General features: G+C 42.5%; 1 protein-coding gene across 3 annotated transcripts in view; it reads right to left on the bottom strand.

Moving 5' to 3' along the window:
- The window catches only part of ARL15 (ADP ribosylation factor like GTPase 15), a 201,383-nt gene that overhangs the window by 51,705 nt on the left and 128,606 nt on the right, over positions 1-21,072 (bottom strand). For all 3 annotated transcript variants that reach the window (XM_039220797.1, XM_039220796.1, XM_039220798.1), the window contains exon 2: positions 3,686-3,830. In XM_039220797.1, coding sequence (XP_039076728.1) covers positions 3,686-3,830 — 145 coding nt within the window. The remainder of the gene's footprint in view (positions 1-3,685; positions 3,831-21,072) is intronic.

Raw genomic sequence — 21,072 nt, 5'->3', positions numbered from 1 at the left:
ATGTCAGTTCTGAGTCAGATTCAGTTTATTTTTCTTACTGTAAATCATGTTTTTCCGCTTCTTTACATGGCTGGTAATATTTGACTGAGTGTAACACTGTAAATCTTATCTTAGGTGCTGGGTAATTCCGTTTTCTGTAAATCTCATAGAGCTTTGTTCTAGGATACATTAAAGTTAGTAGCAAACAGTTTGAGCCTTTGGTCTTATTAATATGATTTCTTAGGTGGGTCTAGAGCAGCACTTTTGGGCTATTCCTGAGACACGTTCCTCCTGAGTACTCCACCCAGTACCTTCTGAATTATGGTTTTTCCAGTCTGGCTAGTGAGAACAGCCATAACTTTTAGCTTTGTGTGAACACCAGGCCATCTTCCTGCTACTCCTCCTTTCAAATGTTCCTTTCCCTGGCCTTGGGTAGTTTCCTCATGTGTCTGCACTGAATACATTCCTGGTCACTCAAGGGAGACCCTCTGTGGGATGGTAAACCCATTCTAGTTATTCTGTTTTGACAGAATCAGAAGTCCTCATTCTTACTGTCACTGCCTTCTGATGAGCATCTTCATCTCTCCTTCTCTCTGTTCTACTATTACACCTCTGTCCACAGCACCCCTCCTTGTAAATACAAATTCCCTGGACCCTGCTTTCTCTGTTGCTGCCTACTTTCTTGAAAGAGTGGTCTATGTCTTGGCCAAGAGGCCAAGGAGTGAAAAGAAGGTCTATACATTGTCATTTCCTCTGTTCACCACTCTCTTATTGCTCAGGATGGTTTCTACCCTACGACTCTGTTGAAGCTGTTCACTAATGACCATAATATCACCACACCCAATAGCCCTTTCTCAGACCTGAGGCTGATGATTATTAACTCCAGTTCTTTTGGCTTCTTGTTCATATTTGACTCTATGATACCATATAGAACTGCCTGGCTTAGATCCCTGTCTTGTGCAGATGTTAGAATGTAAGCTTGAAAGGGTAGAAATGTTGATCTGTTAACTAAAGCATACTCAGTGCCTAAATCAGTGGCAGTCGTGTAAGAGGTGTTCAACAAATGTGGGACAAATGAATGAAACAGTTGGTGCTTAGCACCCTTCCTCCTTTGTACTACCCAACATCCCTCAACAATCTCTTCTAAACTCACAATTCAGTTGCCTCTCAAATCCAGATCCAAACTCTCTCTAGTCAGCTTGTCTTCTGGCATTTGGATCATTGGTGAAAGTACTGCCAATACCTCAAAATTAGTATGTCCAAAGCCAAACTCATCATTTATCTTAAAACTGTCTGTCATGTTTTCTTGACTTTTTACAATTCACCCTATCACTAGGCTACACACTTAAAAAACATGTGATTCTTTGCTCTTCCTTCCTTTCCTCTCTATTACCAGATGTGATTATTGCTCTTCCAGAATCAATCACAACTGCCTCTAAGTCTCCATCCCCACAATTGCTGTCCCTACTGGATCAGCTCTCCATGGTACAAGTCTCTCTCAGAAGCTCCTCTAGCGTCAGGTCACAACACATCTGACACCTCTGTGTCCTTGGCCTCAACCCAGGAAGATCGCTGTTCTCTGAACACATCCTCTGCTTCCTCCTATCCTTCCTCTCCTCACCTCATTTCTCTGGGCTCAGATATTATTCACCATGAGGCCTTCCTCAAATGTAACATCCCCATATGGCTTCTTTGACTCCTCAGATTAGATATGACCCCTTAGCACTCTCATTTTTACCATATGTGTACAGTGCATATCACATTGTCTTAAATATGCAATAAATATCAACTGCTTGTCATTAGAGATCTTATCTTCCTGAGTGTAAACTTCTAGATATCAGAGACTTTCAAAAAGGCCTCCAAAAAGTCACTGTGCCTGGTTCAGGATAATGACAACTCATAGAAGCTTGAAAGTCAACTCAACATCTCCTGTGTCAGAAAAAAATCAACTAGCACACAAGATTACTATCGGTTCCCATAAAAGGAAAACACTAAAAATCTAGTAGAAACAGAGGACGTATTGCCATTTACAACTGTAATGTTATTTACAGGTATTTTCTTTTACATTATAATTCAAAACTCCTTTTCTAGCAATAATATTTCTGATTTATGCCTCTGATAAGACTACATTTTTTTTTGACAGATTTTAGGGGAAGTTATTTTGCTTGAAAAGAATTACTGAGTTAATAAGGTGTGCATAATTTCATAACCCATTTCTCCAAAGATATCCACAATTTTACCAACAACCAGCCAATATTATTCTCATCACAAATTCTAAGTCTTGGGGATAACTAAACTTGACTTAAAGCCTTGAACTGGCACTCTAACACTAACTGTGTGACAACAGCCATGTCACCATACCTTTGAGCCTCAGATGATTTAAAGACAGAATCTGCAAAAAGAATCTTACCTGACATGTAAAGCCATTATGAGGCTCACAGAGATATGATACTTTCTGCAAAAACAGACTCAAATTACTACAGCCTCTAATTCACTCAACCAACATTTGGAGCTATGCCCAAACTTTATGCCACATTTGGCATGATATAAACCCAAAAAAGATGCTCTAACTGCCCTTAAGAGCTTACACCTCAGGTTGGGGAGACTAACATGTAGACAGCAGTGTTGCAGGCACTAAAAGACAGAAATATGGACAATACACAGTGAGGGGAAAAGGGAGTGCTCAGTTCTGTCTTGGGGTAAAGGAAAACAGTCAGAAACAGCCTCACACGTTAAGGCCACACTTGAGCTCTGCTCACCTTGTCGTCTCAACAATTATCACAAACCCCTTCATCTTTATCCTTTAACCAAGCTATGTCTCTATTGGTTTACAGGCCCCCAGTGTCTCATCTACAATTCTAAAATCTGAAAAGCTCCAAAAGCCTATCTTATTTGATGACATACCTGACCCTAACCCATATAAGCCTCTTCTTCGTCATCCACATTTTTCCTATTTGTTAGGAAATCCTAGTTAATGAGTCCATCACTCACCCCTCGCCTAAGCCAGGACATGAGTCATCTTTGGCTATTTTCTCTCACCTTCCAAACCCAACCAGCCACTAAGTGCACTCTTGCTCTATCTTCCTTGGGGTGGGGGCATGTCTCGCACACTGGGATATCTGGCAGAATCCCTGGCATCTACCTAACGGAAGACAGTGTCTACCACCCCCCGCCCCCCGCCCAGTGTGACAACCCAAGGTTTTGCCTGATTGAGAACCACCACCCAGACAGACTTCTTGGCCACGTCTGGAAACAACATAACCTGATCAATGGTTCCTGCACTGACATGTCCCAGGTGGGAGCTATGAGGAAAGAAGATTCAGACTCCATCAGCTGTACCATTCATGGAGGGTATGACCCAACACAAGTATGCCAGAGTGACTCTTCACAGGAGACTATTACTCCGTGAGCCGGAGATGAAGCTATTTTGTTACAGTACTAGAGTTCCAGGTTTCTGCATTCGTTTGTATTAAAATTCTCCTGAGCTTGACTTATTCAGTGGCATTGAAATATTCAACAAGAGAGATACAGGGTGTAGCAATTTAATGCCACTCACCGCCCCCAACTCTATTTTGGAAAACAGAACATCCAAAAATAAACAAACTGACTGAAGGATGTAACTACAGATAGAGGGTGCCACAAATAGCTTCAGACACAAGACCGTTTTGGGGATAAGAAAGGGACAGAACTCGGGCACGGTACCCACCTGTGGTCGACACGACGTTCTCGGGACTTTCACTGCAGAGCTTTGACAACAGACTGGTCTTGCCAGAGCCTGTGAGGCCTATGCAAACCAGGTCATATTCAGGTCGTGCAGGTGGTGGCCCCTTGCAGCAAAGTGCTCTAAAACACTGCCAAGAGAGGGGGGAGAGATGTGGTGCTTTTAAATAAGACTGGACACAAAGCTTAGTAACATATGCAATGACCAAGTATTAGGAAGTAATTAAATAACCTATTCATTATAAGAAGCAAAGGTAACTTCAGGGTGAGAAACTCCGAAGACACCATCTTTTTAACCAAGCAATAGACGGTAACATCCCTAGGAATGAGACCTACAGGGACTTCACGGCTCCCCACCTATTGTGACCGGCACCCTGCGAGGGGCAGGACATCATCACTCGGCTCTCCTGCCAAAAATACACAACCTGAATCTAAGTATGAGACAACTTCAGACAAAACCATACTGAGGAGCATTCCACAAGACAGCTGACCTGTTCTCTAAAATCTCAAGGTCGTACAAGTTGAAGAAACGCTGAGGAGTTGTTGTAGGGTAGAGAAGACTAGAGACAGGAGAACCAAATGCAGTGCTTTCTGGACCGGACCCTTGGAACATGCAGAGGAGAAATGGCAGAAATGACACTGGTACAAGAGCTGAGGATGGACTGGAGGCTGCACAGTTGTTCACGGGATTACAGAGAGTCCAGTTTCCTGAATCTCATCGTTGTACTGGGCTGATAAAAGGAAAATCCTTGTTCTGAAAACACACATTCTGAAGTATTTTAGAGATGATGGGTCTTGATGTCTATAACTAATTGGTTAAGAGAATTTCTACCTCTGTGTCCATCGTCAGCTCTACACGGTGAGAACTGTGACAGAGCAAACATGGTAAAGATGTTAATGACTGGTGAAACAGAGAGTCATAGGAAAATTCCTTGTATTTGTTTTTTTTTTTTTTTTTTAATCTTTTAGTGTCTGTTTATTTTTGAGCAAGAGAGAAACAGAGTGTGGGTGAGGGAAGGGCAGAGAGAGAGACAGAATGTGGAGCAGGCTCCAGGCTCTGAGCTGTCAGCACAGAGCCCAATGCAGGGCTTGAACTCATGGAACTGTGAGACCATGACCTGAGCCAAAGTTGGACACTTAACCGACTAAGCCACCCAGGAGCCCCTGTATTCGTTTTACAACTCTGGTGTTATTTCAAAATAAAAAGCTTTTACAAATCATTAAACTGAGCCCCTGTATCTATCACTGCCATCATGACCTGGGCCAAGTTCTGTTTCAGGTGAACTGACCTCAGGGTACTATGAATAGTTGTACAGTTTGTACATGGCAAGAACCTGTTTGCTCTCCAAGAGTTAAAGGCAGAAAGACTTGGGAGACTGGAAATTAGGCAATTTATGATCTACTTACTTGACATTCATTTATTAGGGGCCTATTATGTGCCAACTTGTAGAGCCTGAAATATTTAGGTCCTCAATAATTCAGGAGAGAAAAAGGGCGGGGGGGGGGGGGGGGCCTATTGACTGCTAGATCATCTGGAGATCCTAAGAGAAAAGACTTAGGAAAAGTCTGTGGGAATTTTCATTCAGATAAAATCTGAGGCCTAATTGTCTCTCATAAGTCGAATTTGACTATTTCTCTCTCATACTTCTCATGTCCCCTTAGTCAACAAATCCAGTCCGTGGCCCCTCTGAAACAGCTTTAGAACATGCCCACGGCTCTCTAGTCCAAGCCACCGTCACCCAGACAGTATCAACATTCTCCCACTGGTCTCCATTCTCCATGAGGAGGCCACCATGATTTTTTATTAAAACAAAATCTGATCTTATCTGCCTTAACTCGCTTCAGTGACTTCCTACCGTTCTAGGATCTAAACGCTTAAGACCTCCAAAGTTCCAAAATCTGCTCCACCAGCCCACCCCTCTGGCCTCTTCTCTGGCCACTCTCCACTCACTCCTCCCTCACTTTGCCCCCAGTCATGCCAACCCTCTGGCAGCCTCAGGCACTCCCGGATGCTGTTCCCTCTCCTCCCAGCTCTTAGCTCAGTGGACTTGTCAGCTTTCAGGTCTCAGCCCCTTCTCCAGGGGTACCTGTTCTGATCCTATGAGAACGTGAGCCATTTCCATCAAGCTCTCACACATGCTGGTCATTCATCACACGCACTATTACAGTTTCCTATTCATCACCAAACTGTGGGAACCAGACCTCTCCATCTTCATCCCAGCATCCCCAGGGCTTTGAGGAAAGACATGGCACGTAATCTACCCTCAATGAATAAATTTTGAATGAAGAACCCACGACACTGAAAATTCACCTAAGAAACAAAGAGAATGTAAAGGCTAATGGGAAGCTTGATCTAAGCTCTCTTGGGGCCCCTCACATGTCAAGAAAAATGTATCAAAATAAGAGTTAACTGTTGACCCTTTCACTTTATTTCAAGGCCGTAAGTTAGTCTAGTTTAAGAGTGATTTTACTGGGCAGGGTCTGCTTTCCCAGTATGAGAGAGCTTCTCTTTTGTCCCCAGTTCACTTTTCCTCAGCTTTTAAGAGGTTTTCCCTACTTTTGGTAAACAATTCTATGATCATCTAATCCATATTCTTTGCAAATTAAACTCTAATCATATTTCCTCTCTGTCTTTTCAAGCCTGAGGAGCCCTAATTGTTTCAGTCTGCCGGCATATAGCAATCCCTCCTGCTCCATCACATTAGTTCTGTTCTCTGGCGTTACTTGAGTTCCATTATGCCTTCCTCTTACAAGATTAATGACCACAACTATAAACAGCATCCTAGATGCCAGCACATCACTTCCTAGATTCTGATGAAGGCTGGTTGATACTGTCTGACTTTATGCAAATTTTATCTGCAAGTCTCCTGGACTCACAGGGAATTTTCCTAAGAGGTAGATACATATATGTATGCATGTGCATATGCATATAGATATGTATTCCCTCAAAGAGGACTGCTGGGCTAGCCGCTATTTATTTGGGTGAGCCCTCCCATGTTCAACTATGTCAGGGAACACCACTAGTCACACTGTGGTTTCTCTTATTGGGCTGCTTTGACCTTCGCTGGGGAAAGAGAGGAGACCCAATTCCTGTCAGGACAGCCCCTTTCTTGCTCAGCTCCTCTACTAGAATTCCCTTGGACCATCTTCTAGAGGGATACCAGAACAACTATCTAGGTCCAAACAATCAAATCTTAAATACAGAATAAAATTGTAGGTGATGGATTGCCATCTTGCTCTGTTTAAGTCATTCATATGCTAATATTTCTCAACTTACTTTAGCCAAAAGTTCCAAAATTTCTCCTTCATGTTTTTCATTAAAAAAATTTTTTTAATGTTTTATTTATTTCTGAGAGAGCGAGAGAGAGAGAGAGAGCGTGAGCGGGAAAGGGTCAGAGAGAGAGGAAGATACAGAATCTGAAATAGACTCCAGGCTCTGAGTTCACGGTCAGCACAGAGCCCAACATGGGGCTCAAACCCACGAACTGTGAGATCATGACCTGAGCCGAAGTCAGACGCCTAACCGACTGAGCCACCTAGGCGCCCCTTTCATTTTTTTTTTTTTAATGTTTATTTATTCTTCAGAGAGAGACAGAGCATGAGCAGGGGAAGGGCAGAGAGAGAGAGGGAAACACCAAATCTGAAGCAGGCTCCAGGCTGTGAGCTGTCAGCACAGAGCCCAATGCAGGGCTTGAACTCATGAACTGTAAGATAATGACTTGAGCCAGAGTCAGACACCTAACCAACTGAGCCACCCGGGCACCCTCATCTTCATGTTCTTTTAAAAATCCAAAATGCAAAAACATTTGCAACTGAACTCATTAATATCTGTACCACCTGTTAATTTTTTCTAGGTCACTAAAGCACTTCTGGCACAAAAAGCAATTTAGCAGGGACTCTGTACTCACACAGATCTTTTAATCTCCTCTCTCTAGATTCTCCAGTCATGGTTAAGACACCTAACATGACATCTCTCCTCTCCCCCCAATCTGTTTCCTGAATTCCAGGCTCTGTATTTTCAACTGTTCTGGAAGAACCTAACCTAAATCTGGAAGGAAAAAAAAAAGCCTTCCCCCCAAACCACCACAGTCTATGGAAATCAGGTATTTTCAAACATAAAAGGCATAAAGGTTAGACTGACAATCATTACAAGATAGAATCTTTGAAATAAATCACAGAACCTCTGAATATTTATTTGAAATAAATAAATCCTATGCTTGGCAGGAATAGTGTCAGATTTTCAGCCAACAAAATAAGGCTCTTAAAAATATGTTATTTCAAATGGGAAAAGAATGTTCATGTTTTTCTGAGTCCGTTCCTAAAAACTGTACAGTTTTTCCTTGTTTTTTATTTTAAAACTTAATGAAGCTTTGGGTCTCATAGTCCATTTACTTAAAATTACTCATTTTGGCCTCTAGACTATACTGTACCCAAGTTCATTGTGTCTGTCTCCTAAAGCAGCTCTTGCATTGTTAAGAGTAAGCCCCTTTCACTGTCGTACAATGTGAAACACAATGCCGTCGGCAGTCCTGACAGCAAGCGGCAAACTCAGGCCCCATTCCCAGGCCAGACAGTAAGGCATTGTGTAGCCCTGTTCAGGCTCCATAAACCTAACCGTGCTTCAGTTTCCTCATGATTAACCAGTAACATTTTAACACTATCTGCCACTTCCTTTCTTTAGGAGGACGTTAGGAGGCATCAGTTCAATGCATTTTGCTATAGAAAAGGCACCATACCAGTAAATCACTGTTCATCAGGATGCTCGTTTCCCTAAGGCGTCCTAGGTGACAGTCCATTTCCTCAGGCAAGCGTCCACCATGCAGCCCTGACACGGGTACTTCGCTTGGCCAGTCCACAGCAGCTTCCAGAGGGCTCCATCCCCTTCCAGCCCAACCCAAGGCACTAAAGACACACACCCCTTGGCTCTCGCTTGCAGCAGGGAGAAGTCTGCATTTTAACTATGGGGGGGGGGGGCATGTGCAACCAAGGTCATGGTCTCTTGTCTAGACTGCTTCAGTTCACAGGTCTTTTCACATAGGGTCTGTTATGACATGTTCCTTTTCAAAAGGACCCAGTGTATCTCTGATTATGTCGGGACACAGGATGTTTCCCCTTTGCATGCACATCCACAAGCTCCCACCAAAGTCGTGTGTGAGGAAACACTGTGCCAAGGTCTTGAGAGAGGGCGAAGACTGGAATCACCAGTAATATCTGCGTCACAGACTTTGGGCAAATCATATAATTATATAATCTTTAGCTGAAAGGCAGATTAACTAAAAAGCATTAGCAAAAACCTTAGCAATATTTGCTTAAAGGAGACTGATCACATGTACTGTGAATGGGGGTGAGGTTGGGGGAGGGGGGGAGAGGTAGGAAGCCAAAGATTAAACTGCAAAGATAAAATAATGTATTTCAGATGCGTGGCCTAGCACAAGGCAGCAAGATGATCTTAAGACGTCCCCATTTCTGTTGGGGACCATGTCAGACATTTTGGTAGGTCTGGCGGAACACTGTGCAGAATAGGTACTTAGCGAATGACTGTTCCAGATTGGCACCATAAAGTGCTAATTAAGCACTCAACTATGGATCTCATTTCCCTCTACATATCCCCCCTCATGATTCCAGCTACCCTCCAACTCACTCACTAGGTTCCTCGAGCTTTCTGAGCCCCTTCACACTCAGATTCCGGGTCCCTTGGAAGGAAATGCTCTTTCCACTCTTCTCTACTTGGCAAATTCCCAGTCATGGTACTGGCTCAGATGGCACTCCTCTGGAAAGTCTTCTCCAGTGACCCCAGAGAGCTAAGTCCTTCTTTCCCTTCTTGGTCCACAACACACACTTCTAGCACTGAAGTATCAGGCCACATGTATTTTTTTTTTCTAACTGTTAAGAATTAAGTAGATAAGGGGCACCTGGGTGGCTCAGTCGGTTGAGCGTCTGACTTCAGTTCGGGTCATGATCTCACGGTTTGTGGGTTCGAGCCCCGTGTTGGGCTCTGTGCTGACTGCCAGCTCAGAGCCTGGAGCCTGCTTCAGATTCTGTGTCTCCCTGTCTCTCTGATCCTCTCCTGTTCATGCTGTCTCTCTCTCAGAAAAATAAAAACATTAAAAAAAATAATAAAAAAAAGAATTAAGTAGATGATAGAATTATACACACTGACCCCAAGACCTATTCATCCTTGATTCAAAAAAGGTTAATTTTACAGCTACCAAGGGTGGCCAGGCCCAAAAGCAGAGAGGGAGAGCTGTCCTACAACATCTCAATTCTGGACAGAGTCTTAGTCAAAATCCTCCCCCTCTGGCACCGGCCCTTGCATTGCCAGTATTTCCTACCATCCCGTGTCCCTAAATCCCTAGCCTTTGGGAACATGGCATTTGTTTCAATTGATGCTCTGTTTTTCATCATGAATACATGATCTTATTCTGAGCAGGATTTCAATGTGACTGAAGCTCTGTATAGTTGCTGGAAAATTTTCTTCAGTCTGCTCGGGGACTTCCCCCAGGGCCATGCAGTCACTGCCTGAACCCCACACTATCTCTCCTCCTTATTTAAATACGGGTCTCGCCAAACAAAAACCAGAGTTCCTATAGCAAATAACGAAGTCTTTGGTGGAGTCCCAGGGTGGGGCCTGGCACTGCGCTCCATAAATACTTGTTAGGTGAACACAACACTAATTAGTTGGTACCTAAAAGCAAGAGATAATTCACCCGTAACTAGAAGTGGGTTTATTTCTTAGTTTGCTTTTAAAACCAAAAGAAGACACCTGTACATTCTGACCCTCACTCTCTTGCAATGAAAGAAGTTTTAAACGGAAGTCCATGTCTAGAAGTGTTTTCTAACACTAAGCATGTCCAATTAATAAAATATTTAGTGTTTAAATATCTAAAATTTTAAGATTTAAAATATTTTCCAAGTCCATAATAGTCAAATGTGGGTCTGTCTTTGGAAAATTCAACTGAAACCTGTCATAACATGTATAGGAGCTACCTAAGCTTCCGAAAAAGACACAAGGAAGGATGGGTGTCCCCAAATCTTAAAAGGAAAACCAAAGGCCACTAATAGCACCAGAAAGAAGGGGCATATGTGTGTTAATTCACCTACTCCTTGAACGACCTTGGGGACGTTTCCCTTGGGGAAATTGAGGCCCAAAGATATTAAGTTGGCTAAGTGGAGCCAGGATTGGCCATCTGAGAGTGTGCCACGTGCAGGGAGAAGACATTACACGCAGCCCTTATGGAGGGCAACACAGAGATGTGAACTTGTGACCGAGCTAGTAAGCGACCGAGCGGGAGCCCCCACGAGGGCTGCGTGGCTGCAGAGTGCCCACTCATGTCCTCTCTCTCAGCCTGGGTCTTGCCAAGTATGGAGTCAGGGATCAGAGCCCCAGAAGCAGGGTGCTTCTGGTTTCAAGGAGATAAGCACTTTGAAGAAGTTTGCCTTGATGAGAAAACAGACCCCCGGCCAGAACAAGGGGACAATGCACGCCCCTTGACACTGCTTCTTTCCTTGCACTGTCAAGTTTATGGCTCAAGTGCCTGCATCTTCCTCCCGGTGGAGCTGGAGGACCTGCTTCCTGCACAGCTGACTTAGGCAGGAGGGCAGGAGGAGAGGGGACCGGCTGGGAGGAAGGCGAAGGGACCCTGAAGAGTTGCTGGCTTCTCTCTCCTGCTGTCCGCCTCTTTCACTTAACCATTTTTTGTCCTCCGGCAAGGACAAAGCTTGTCTATTAAGAGAAGCCCACACTGGCTGCAGAGATTTCTGATTCTAAGCACGGTAGCAAAGGGGGAAGAAAATCTCTAATGAACAGTCCCCAATTTTAAATATATATTTAAAACATATGTAGATGTCAACTATACCTCAATAAAGTAAATACATAAGCAAATACTAAAATTAAAAAAAAATCAACTGTACTGGGGCAGAGTATGGAGAAAAACACAAATAACCTGGAATGTTCAGAAATACATGGGAAGGAGATCATCTGTAACATGCAATCTCTTGGCTAATCCTTTCCTTCTACTTGCAAGAAAAATGAGCTTCAAATATGCTGCAATGTCTTGGAATAACTAGTCGTTCTTGCAAACCAATGACAAGAATCTAAATTCAAATGGCACCTATAGCAATAGAAGCAAGCAGGAGGAAGGTAGAGCAGGCTGTGAAGAGGCCCTTGATCACCAGGCAGATCCCAGCAGACGATTCTTTTGCATCACAGGAGCAATCCGCTTTTTGAGGTGAAAAACCCTGTGGCCCTCTAAGACCCTAGAGGGAAAAACAACAAATTGTTTTTACAGAAGATGGGTCAAACCTTTCGGCCATGTGGGCTGCTCTGAGCTCACTGATGAAGGCTTTGGCCCAGGACTGTCCCAGGGCTGAGGCTTCTGGCCAATACATCACACTGCCTCGGGACACTAAGTCTGTCTTTGCCTTCCCCTTTGTATTTCTCAATCCGCATTCCTTTTTGGGGTGAAATACTCCATTATTTCTGCTTTGTTCTGGGCTGTCTCCTGTCTCTGTCCCTATTAACTCGTGGCAACAAAAGAAACAAACAGAAGCAGGGGATTTCATGCTTAGCAGCTACAGACACTGGCCTCGCGGCTTTGCAGAGGAGCAGACATCGGAGATCCTGAATGGAAGAGAACTGCTGCTGTGCTGAGCCAGGCCAGGGGGCCACGTGGCTCCCCGCCTGTCCATCAGTCATCCTAGATCAGCGGGACTCAAGTCCTGCTAAGAACGTCTCAAGATGAACCAGAAGTAGGCTTTTCAAAGTTAGGGCATGTGTCTGATAATTAGATTCAAAGAGACTACAATTCAAGACTCTCCTATATTTCTAGCTCTCTAAAATTTCAGGACCTCTCATATTGAAAATAGATCAAGAAGTTTTTTTTTTTTAACTAAAACTCAAAAAGGCAGCTAAGTAGAAGATTCTGCTCTTATTTTCACTATGTAATTCTTCTCTTATAATGGCTAGATGGAACATGTCATTTTTAAGTATCAATTTTTTTAAATAACATAATTTACAATAAAACCAGCAGTAAATTGCCCAGGAACGACTGTGTATAAGGAGATCCAACCTTTATATGCAATATTCACAAATATACCCTAATCAGGGCTTTCCCTGGGTCAGTTTCAGACCATGTATTTTCTTTTCTTAAGAATAAAGAAAACAGCATCTGGTTGGCTTAGTCAGTGAAGTGTCCCACTTGGGTTCAGGTCATGATGTCATGGTTCATGAGTTGGAGCCCTGCATCGGGCTCTCTGTTGTCAGCATGGAGCCTGCTTTGGATTCTCTGACACCCTTCCCCCTCTCTGACCCTCCCCCACTTGTTTTCTCCCTCTCCCTCTCCGAAAAACATTTTTTAAAAGAGCGAAGACACAAAATTCAGCAGAAAATTAAGGAGATTAATACATTTGTATCAAACTTCATTTTTGGTCACTATCTGAATAGAATATTTCTAGATGGAAGTTGGGCATAAAAATATATAAATATAGGGGCGCCTGGGTGGCTTAGTCGGTTAAGCGTCCGACTTTCGCTTAGGTCATGATCTCGCGGTTCGGGGGTTCGAGCCCCGCGTCGGGCTCTGTGCTGACTGCCAGCTCGGAGCCTGGAGCCTGCTTCAGTCTGTGACTCCCTCTCTCTCTGACCCTCCCCTGCTCACTCTGTCTCTCTCTCTCTCTCTCCTAGAAATAAATAAAACATTAAAATATATATATATATAAATATAATGTTCCTTACCAAGGGTATTTTTCTATCCTCTGTACACTTAGGAAGAGTTGGGGAATAAAGACATTTAAAAAGAGCTAGGCTCCCTAGGTAGACCTTCAAGTGGGTTTAAGTAGCCTCTAAAAGTCCCCAGAAAAGATCTCAACAAAGCAAATTCTCTCTGCTCTTGGTGCTTTTAGAACTGGAGCTGGGGAGCCTTAGAGCAGATGAGAGCACAGCAAATCAAACTCAAGTTGGTTTTCCAGTAGCCCCTGAGAGGAGAATGCTTATTTCCCATATTTTGGGCAACAACAGAGCATTCCTTCACTTAACAATCTTTAGGTTCCAGGAAGATGGACCTCAGGCCTACATATCCCATCAGTCACTAATCCCTGCTCATCTGTCCCACTCAGTCTCTGCCATCTCCCTGCCACTCCCTGGCCCTAAAGCCTTTGTTCAAAACATCACCACTATCTCCTAGATAACACAGCCTGTTCCCCCAACCTCAGGTTTACCAGACTCCAATTCAATCTCCAAAATGTTAACAAAGATCTTTCTTAAATACATCAAGTCATTCCCATGATTTCAAATCTTTGCAAGACCACCTAGAGCTGTCAGGATAAAATCCAAGTTCCTTATCTAAGCAGATAGGGTCTTTATGATCTGGACTTGGCCTTCATTTGTGATCTCCAGTGACTGTTACAGGGATTACAAGAGTTCATAGTTGTAATGTTTACAAAGTACCTAAACCAGGGTTCGACACACAAAACTTAAAATTATATTTTAACTTTATAATATATAGAGGTTCTTTTCTGACCATATACACGATCTCCATGCCAGTCCTACAGATCTACGTGCACAAGTCCTGTTCCAGTCTCTTTCGTGCTCTGAGTCCGAGGAGTTGACCCTCTGCCTACACATCATTCTCCACTATCTCCCTCTAGCTGGATCCTAGTCACCCTTCAGAATTCAGCTCAATAATAATTTCTTCAGAAAGACCTCTGTGTCCTCAGTCTGATTCAGAGGACCTTCCTTAACCATCTTAGGGTTTTTTCTATTCTACTGTCATAACACTTATCATTCTGTTAAGCTGATTTCCAGTCCATCTTCCCCCACTAGGACTTAGAGCTCCTGGGTATAGGTACCACTTCTAATTCCACGTAGGGACTTGAGTGTCTGTGACAGCATCCACCATGTGGTAAGAGGAGCTCCCCAGTGATTACGTACATGGCTTTATTAAGTGCATAGTCAGACAAGCCTAAAACTGAACCCCACTGGGATGTGGAGAAGTTACTTCACTGATACCTGTTTCCTAATCTAGAGAGTGAGATTCTTGCGAGTAGTCAATGAGATACTATATATCAAATGGTCAGAATGGTGCTCAGTCAATAGGTATTGCCATCATGACTGACTGGATTTTTCACTTCACTTTTTCCTAAAAAGAACTGATTTTTCTGACCAATCAGGATTCTTCTCAGAGTACAAAAAGATAATTCAGAGTTTGGATTTATTTTAGTACCCATTTGGTCAAAGTTCTGATATGATATACCAAATACCAATGGTGACTACAGACAAGTATACAGTCCTTTGCTTTGCTATAGTAACAGCTATTAAAAGGGATCATGTATAATGCATAGTGGGACCATCACTAGATTTTTTTTTTCCACCTGAGAGGAGAAAACACCTCTAAAACAGCTTTTAAACATTACTGGTATATCTTAAGAGCTAAGCCAATTCTCTAAATGTCAATTTCCTACATCTATGTGGACCTAGACAAAAGCATAATAGGCAGAAAAGAGTCTGTAAACCCTGTGTAGCCTCAAATCACGTTGCCGTTAACTGCTTACAGACACGAATGTTTACTATGGTCTAGCACCGAAGAACCAATACAGTGAACGAGATGTGATCTCGCCTCGCACATCACCACACGTGTCAGACAGATTCTGACTGCAGAGTCTGAGTTGGTGGGAAGAAGGGGGGGGGGGCACAGCTGGGGAGCTCAGATCCACAGCTGAGCTGATGGCAGGGGTAGTTCAAGCCATCTTCTCACCTTAGAAGCTGGCGCTAATCTGAGAGAGTTATTTAAAGGTGTGTTTTATTAAAGAGGCACTTTCCAACTACTGTCAAACCTCACAAATGCTCAACACAAATTAAGGCAGCTCTACTTGAGGTCATTGGAGAGATCACCAGATTTTCTACAGCACCCACAAATTACGGATCAAAATTGAAATACCAACAAAAGTAATCTTCTATTCCCTCAGAATAATAGAAGCAGCATGTGGACTTAATTTATATTAGAAACATTTTTATTTATTATTTGCTTTTACTCCCTGGAATATAGGTATAAATGCCTTAAATTATGTCCCCATATATATCATATAGACAATGCAGGTCCCTCTTAAACAGGATGGTGAAGATCTCAGAAGGATTCATGGGCCACACATATTTATCTGGGGTTTTTTTTTTAATGTTTTATTTATTTGTGAGAGAGAGAGAGAGAGAGAGAGAGAGAGAGAGAGAGCATGAGCAGGGGAGGGTCAGAGAGAGAGAGAGAGAGAGAGAGAGACACAGAATCTGAAACAGGCTCCAGGCTCTGATCTGGCTGTCAGCACAGAGCCCGACACGGGGCTCGAACTCATGAACCATGAGATCATGACCTGAGCTGAAGTCAGACGCCTAACCAACTGAGCCACCCAGGCGCCACATCTGGAGTCTTACTAAACGAAGTCTGATCAACCACTTTTTTTGGCCAAGGAAGGCACCAACTCCCATCAAAGGAGTTCTCAAGCTACCCGGAAAATATGACAATTCAACATTCTAAGTGTTTTTTGAAAGGAGTGTCCTTTTTCTTTTGTACCAGACAGGATTCTGGTTGTAAATAGGATACTGATAATTCACAGACTGGACAAGAAGCTGAAGAACAGGAAGAACCAAGGCAGCCCATGGTGACCTACATAGTAGCAGCTACTAGTTTAGGAGTGGCCCTTGCACCAGCTGCCTGGCATCCTGCATCCACTGCTGTATGGGAAGGACTTCTGACTGCCCCAGCCAGGTGCTCCTGGAGCATCAGGCTGGAGCATCCCACCAAATGAACCCCGGCTTCAGGCTGGGGTCTTGGCTGCCAGAGAGCGGAGAACAAAAATAGCTGTCCCCTATCTTCAGCAATGAAAGGAGGGAGCCTTGACGCCAAGCTCCTGTGGGATTACACACACATAGAGCATTCATTTGTAGGGCAGCCAAAACCAGTACCAGCCACGCATTTTGTCCTTTGGCCCAACAGACAGCAGACTTTCTATTAGTACAATTTAAAGACATAAAATACAACAGCATTTGTTGATCTTCCAATTCCACGGCTTTACTCTGAAAGACTATGCCAGAACCTTAGGAATGGCCAAGAAGAGTGAGTCCGGTGGACTCAAGGCAGAAAGCAGGATGGGAGCTAGTGGAAAATCTGGCTTGGATTTTCCTGAGCAAACATGTTTGCTTTCTCGATAGCCCACTTATGTACTTGGCTCTCTTCTACATGCATTCTCTGTTTTCCTTCCATAGTTGCACCAATCGAAGATTACGTGTTGGAAGATGGGGTTGGCTGTGTATGTGTAGGAGGCTAATGCCTGGCACCTCTTATGTCCATACTTGCATATTCTTGCTTTCCTTTCAGCTTTGATATCTTGATGGAAAATGGAATAGGGCAGACTTGGAGATGTGCAGGTACCTAGCTTCTGTTAATTAAAAACAACAACAACACCAACACCACCACCACAATCAGGTAGTCATCTGTGCCATTGCTGGTCACTAGAAACATAGACACAAATTCCTTAAGGATGTGTGACTGGGAGTTTAATTTTTTTTTAAACAGACCATTCTGGTTTTCAACATATTTGTCTAATATAGAATCCTTCCAGCCTCTCTTTTCTGATTTGCAAATCACAGCATAATTGTGAAGCAACTGTTACAACAAAAAACTACTCATCTGGAACATGCACAGGAAAAAAAAAAGAACAATTGTATTTATGGTTTGCAAAAAAATTTTTAAAAATTAAAACCCATGGTCTTTGGCTCACAAATTCAGCTTTTCCAAAAAAGAATAAAATCTGAATGCCTGCAGTAAGCTAGCATGTTAAAAAATAACTAACAGTATGGGGAAGGAGGTTGGAAAGAAAACAGATAAAGGCCTGTGGTGTGTGGTTTTTTTGTTGTTTTTTGTAAAGGACATTTTGTCTCATTTGGTGAATCTGTGGAAATGATTTATGGCATTCTGCACAAGGAATTCTGACTCCACCTGAATGGACTCTACATCCCCATGGCTCTCCACAGCAAGAAAGGGTACACTCACGGCTCTGAATCTAGTGTTAGAATCGATTTTATAATTACAATAATAGTGGATACACAAAGGTCCTCCTGGGAACTGCGCACGGACAAATTAGACAGTGTTGGCACAGATAAAATATTCATCACCAAAAGAGTACATAAAATGTATCTGAGAGGATCACGGCTCATCTGGGAATCACAAGAGGAATAAGATCTCACCAGAAAAATCCAAGTATTCTCTGCTATGTAAAAATCTGAGACAAAGAATTTCAGTCTTCACTAATTCTGGATTAAAGTTAAGACCTTCCTGTCACATCATCTGGTGGCACTTGAGTATGGTCCAGAATGAAAAAAGTCCTGAGAGTCTCTTAAGTAGCCAGACTTCCAAATCACAGCTCTCTTCAATCCTATTTTCCATAATTTCCATAACCATTCCCTGTAATTGTACATTTCTATTCACCCTCAAAAAAGTACAGAAGATACGGTATCTTAAACCATGACATTTTTGAAATGCTACATTACACAGTGTTAAATCACATATTTCTTATATGCTTTTAGGTTTTTATTATAAGACATACCTAGTCCTTCTCTGAAAGAAATGAGAAGTGAATGGATGAATAAAAAGAGATCCAACAAAATCTGATCAAATGGGAACAAAGGATACTCTAAATCCCAGTCAATTCAGGTTAAGGTGGGATTTCAAACTTTCACAGACCCGAGGCTGGAAAGGCAAGAGGAGTTAAAAGGGGAGATCAGAGAGCACTAAATAATCTGTATATCTTTGGCTTAATACAGGACATGGCTTCGGGTGCTACCTTTAATACTGAATTTCTACTGAATATCAGCTTGAGAAGTTTCTATGCTTTCATTAAAAGGGTCAACATTTATGTCACTTCAACACAGAGATTTCACAAAGACTGAAGATTCAGAAAAGCAAGCACACAATACTAAAATGTCAACTGCTAATAATCACACCTTAAATCTCTTCATTTTTAGCACAATTTCTAACAACTTAACACTCCAATTATCTGGTCATAAAAATCATATTAATTCACAAGAGTTTTGGGTTAGCCTTCCAAGACCTCTCTCTGGCTGACTAGTAGAGTGTTTGAGGAGACCGTGGTCCTGAAGGTGTGATGGGGGCACATTTACTCAAGGGTTTAAAAAAAAAAAAAGGTCAAAAGACCCAGAAAGAGGGTCATAAACCATGAAGACAAGTGGAATTTAAAGATATCTTTAATATGAAATGGACACCAAATGTAGAAAATAGGTGAGGGGAAAAATAACTAAGGTCTGTCCCAGAAATTATGCACTATAGGCTCTACTAGCCTTTGTGCTGGGTCTTCTGGGGGTGCATCCCTGGCCTGCCTCCGCTCTTCTCCAACCTGCTCCATAGGCCCGGAGGCTCACCTCTACGGACTGCACAGGTGGGGACCCGAGCTTTAGCTATGGTCAGATTGCACAGAATGGAAGCACCAGTAAGAGATGGGACAAAGAACGAAACTGGGTTCCCCCACACCCTCTGCTCCTTCCTTGCAGGGCTGGTGAGAGCCCGCTGCATCCTGAGAGTGAGATCCACAGTCCTTATCAGGCTGACCCCTCCACCCAGCCCTGCCTCTGGGCTCCCAGAAGGGTTCCCTCACTTTGCCCTTTTGGGACTAGGGGTGGTTTCCTCACACAGTGTCCACATCTTTTTATAGTCCCATTAGTTAACTCTCTTCAAGTTACCCACTTTGAACAAACCTCCCCCCCACTCCCCGCCAGGACCCTGATGGAGACTTCTTAGTAACTAAAATGAAGAATCCAGAATGACACCTAGATTTTTGGCTTCAATGGCTAAGGAATTAAGGTTTGGGGTATCGGGTGGGTGAGAAATTAAAGAGTTTGGTGAGTTTTAGTCTTTTTTAATTTATTTTTAAATTTATGCTGAGAAGCACACACACAGGGAAGGGGCAGAGAGAGAATTCCAAGCAAATCTGAGCTGTCAGCAGCACAGAGCCCAAGGTGGTGCTTGATCCCATGAACCATGAGATCATGACCTGAGCCAAAATCAAGAGTCAGACACTTAACTGACTGACCCACCCAGGTGCCCCGAGAGTTTGGTTTTAGTTATCTTTGATACGCATATCAGTCTGTAGTTCTGAAGAGAGATCAGTATTGATATAATAAATACCAGTATCACTGGACAGTTTTTAAGCCATGGATGATGTCACCTGGGGAGTCTATACATACTGAGGGGAAGAGGAGTTTTCTTGGTATTCTTGTAAGAAATGACTCCTTTTGCAAACTAATGTTCAAATTATTGAAGCCAAAATGTAAAAACTTCACTGTTCCTATGCTTCTTACAAACCCCATCATTGTACTTCTAAACTTAGCCTATTATAGCAATCACTTTTATTGGGGACTTTAACATTTGGTCCCATTAACAAACTTAATTCATTAAATTCCCTTTAAATTTTAAACCTGTATTTACAATTTTAATACAGTCAATTTTCTTTTTAAAGCACTCTGATTGCTTAACACAAATGTTTCCAAGCACCAAATTTTTATAATGCCAATAAGTTAAACATAAAACTCGGTAGATCTTAGGTCCTCAAACATTTCAGTTCTGATTACAAAAACATTTATACTAAAATCATAAGTCTAAATCAATTATTCAATTTTATAGTTTTAATTGGAATCACAATTAAATTGTCATTACAGGAAAAATATTTTAATTGCAAAAATTAAAGGGGCTCCTGGGTGGCTCAGTTGGTTAAATGACTGACTCTTGATCTCCGCTCAGGTCACGGTCTCATGATTCATGAGTTCAAGTCAGGCATCGGGCTCCACACTGATGATGTAAAGCCTGTCTGGGATTCTCTCTCCTCCCTCTTTCTGCTCCTCCCGTGCTCATGTGCTCTATCTCTCAAAATAAATAAACTTTAAAAAATTAAAATGTTATTTCAAACCTACCATGAAATGATCAATAATTAGAGTTTGATTTACTTTGTCTATACATAATTATAATTTCAACCAAAGACTTCTGACATGATTTGGATTCTTCCCTGAAATATCTATCAGTCATGTATAGAATTCTTTTTCAAGTCCCTGTATTAGAAATGTCAGGCCTTAAAAATGGTTTTGTTAAGGGGCATGCAAGATGCCAGATATCAGAGTCAAGCTGATATTACTTAATTGTTCCCTGACATTTGGATCAGCAATATCCCTCCTAGGTTGTTCCTAAGTTATTTCATTAATTTGTTAGATTTGCATTTCTTTGCATTTTAATGGCTTCCTATCTAGTTCTAAGGACACATTAAGGCCAATATTGTGGATGAACTATATTGCTCTTCCCTCTTCTCAAAAACCCGTATTCCCACCAG

This window comes from Hyaena hyaena, unplaced genomic scaffold (genome assembly GCF_003009895.1).
Source record: "Hyaena hyaena isolate Hyena2069 unplaced genomic scaffold, ASM300989v1 scaffold_908, whole genome shotgun sequence".
Taxonomy (NCBI): Eukaryota; Metazoa; Chordata; class Mammalia; order Carnivora; family Hyaenidae; genus Hyaena; species Hyaena hyaena.
Note: the sequence above shows the minus strand (reverse complement) of the source record. Positions and strands in the feature narration are given on the sequence as shown.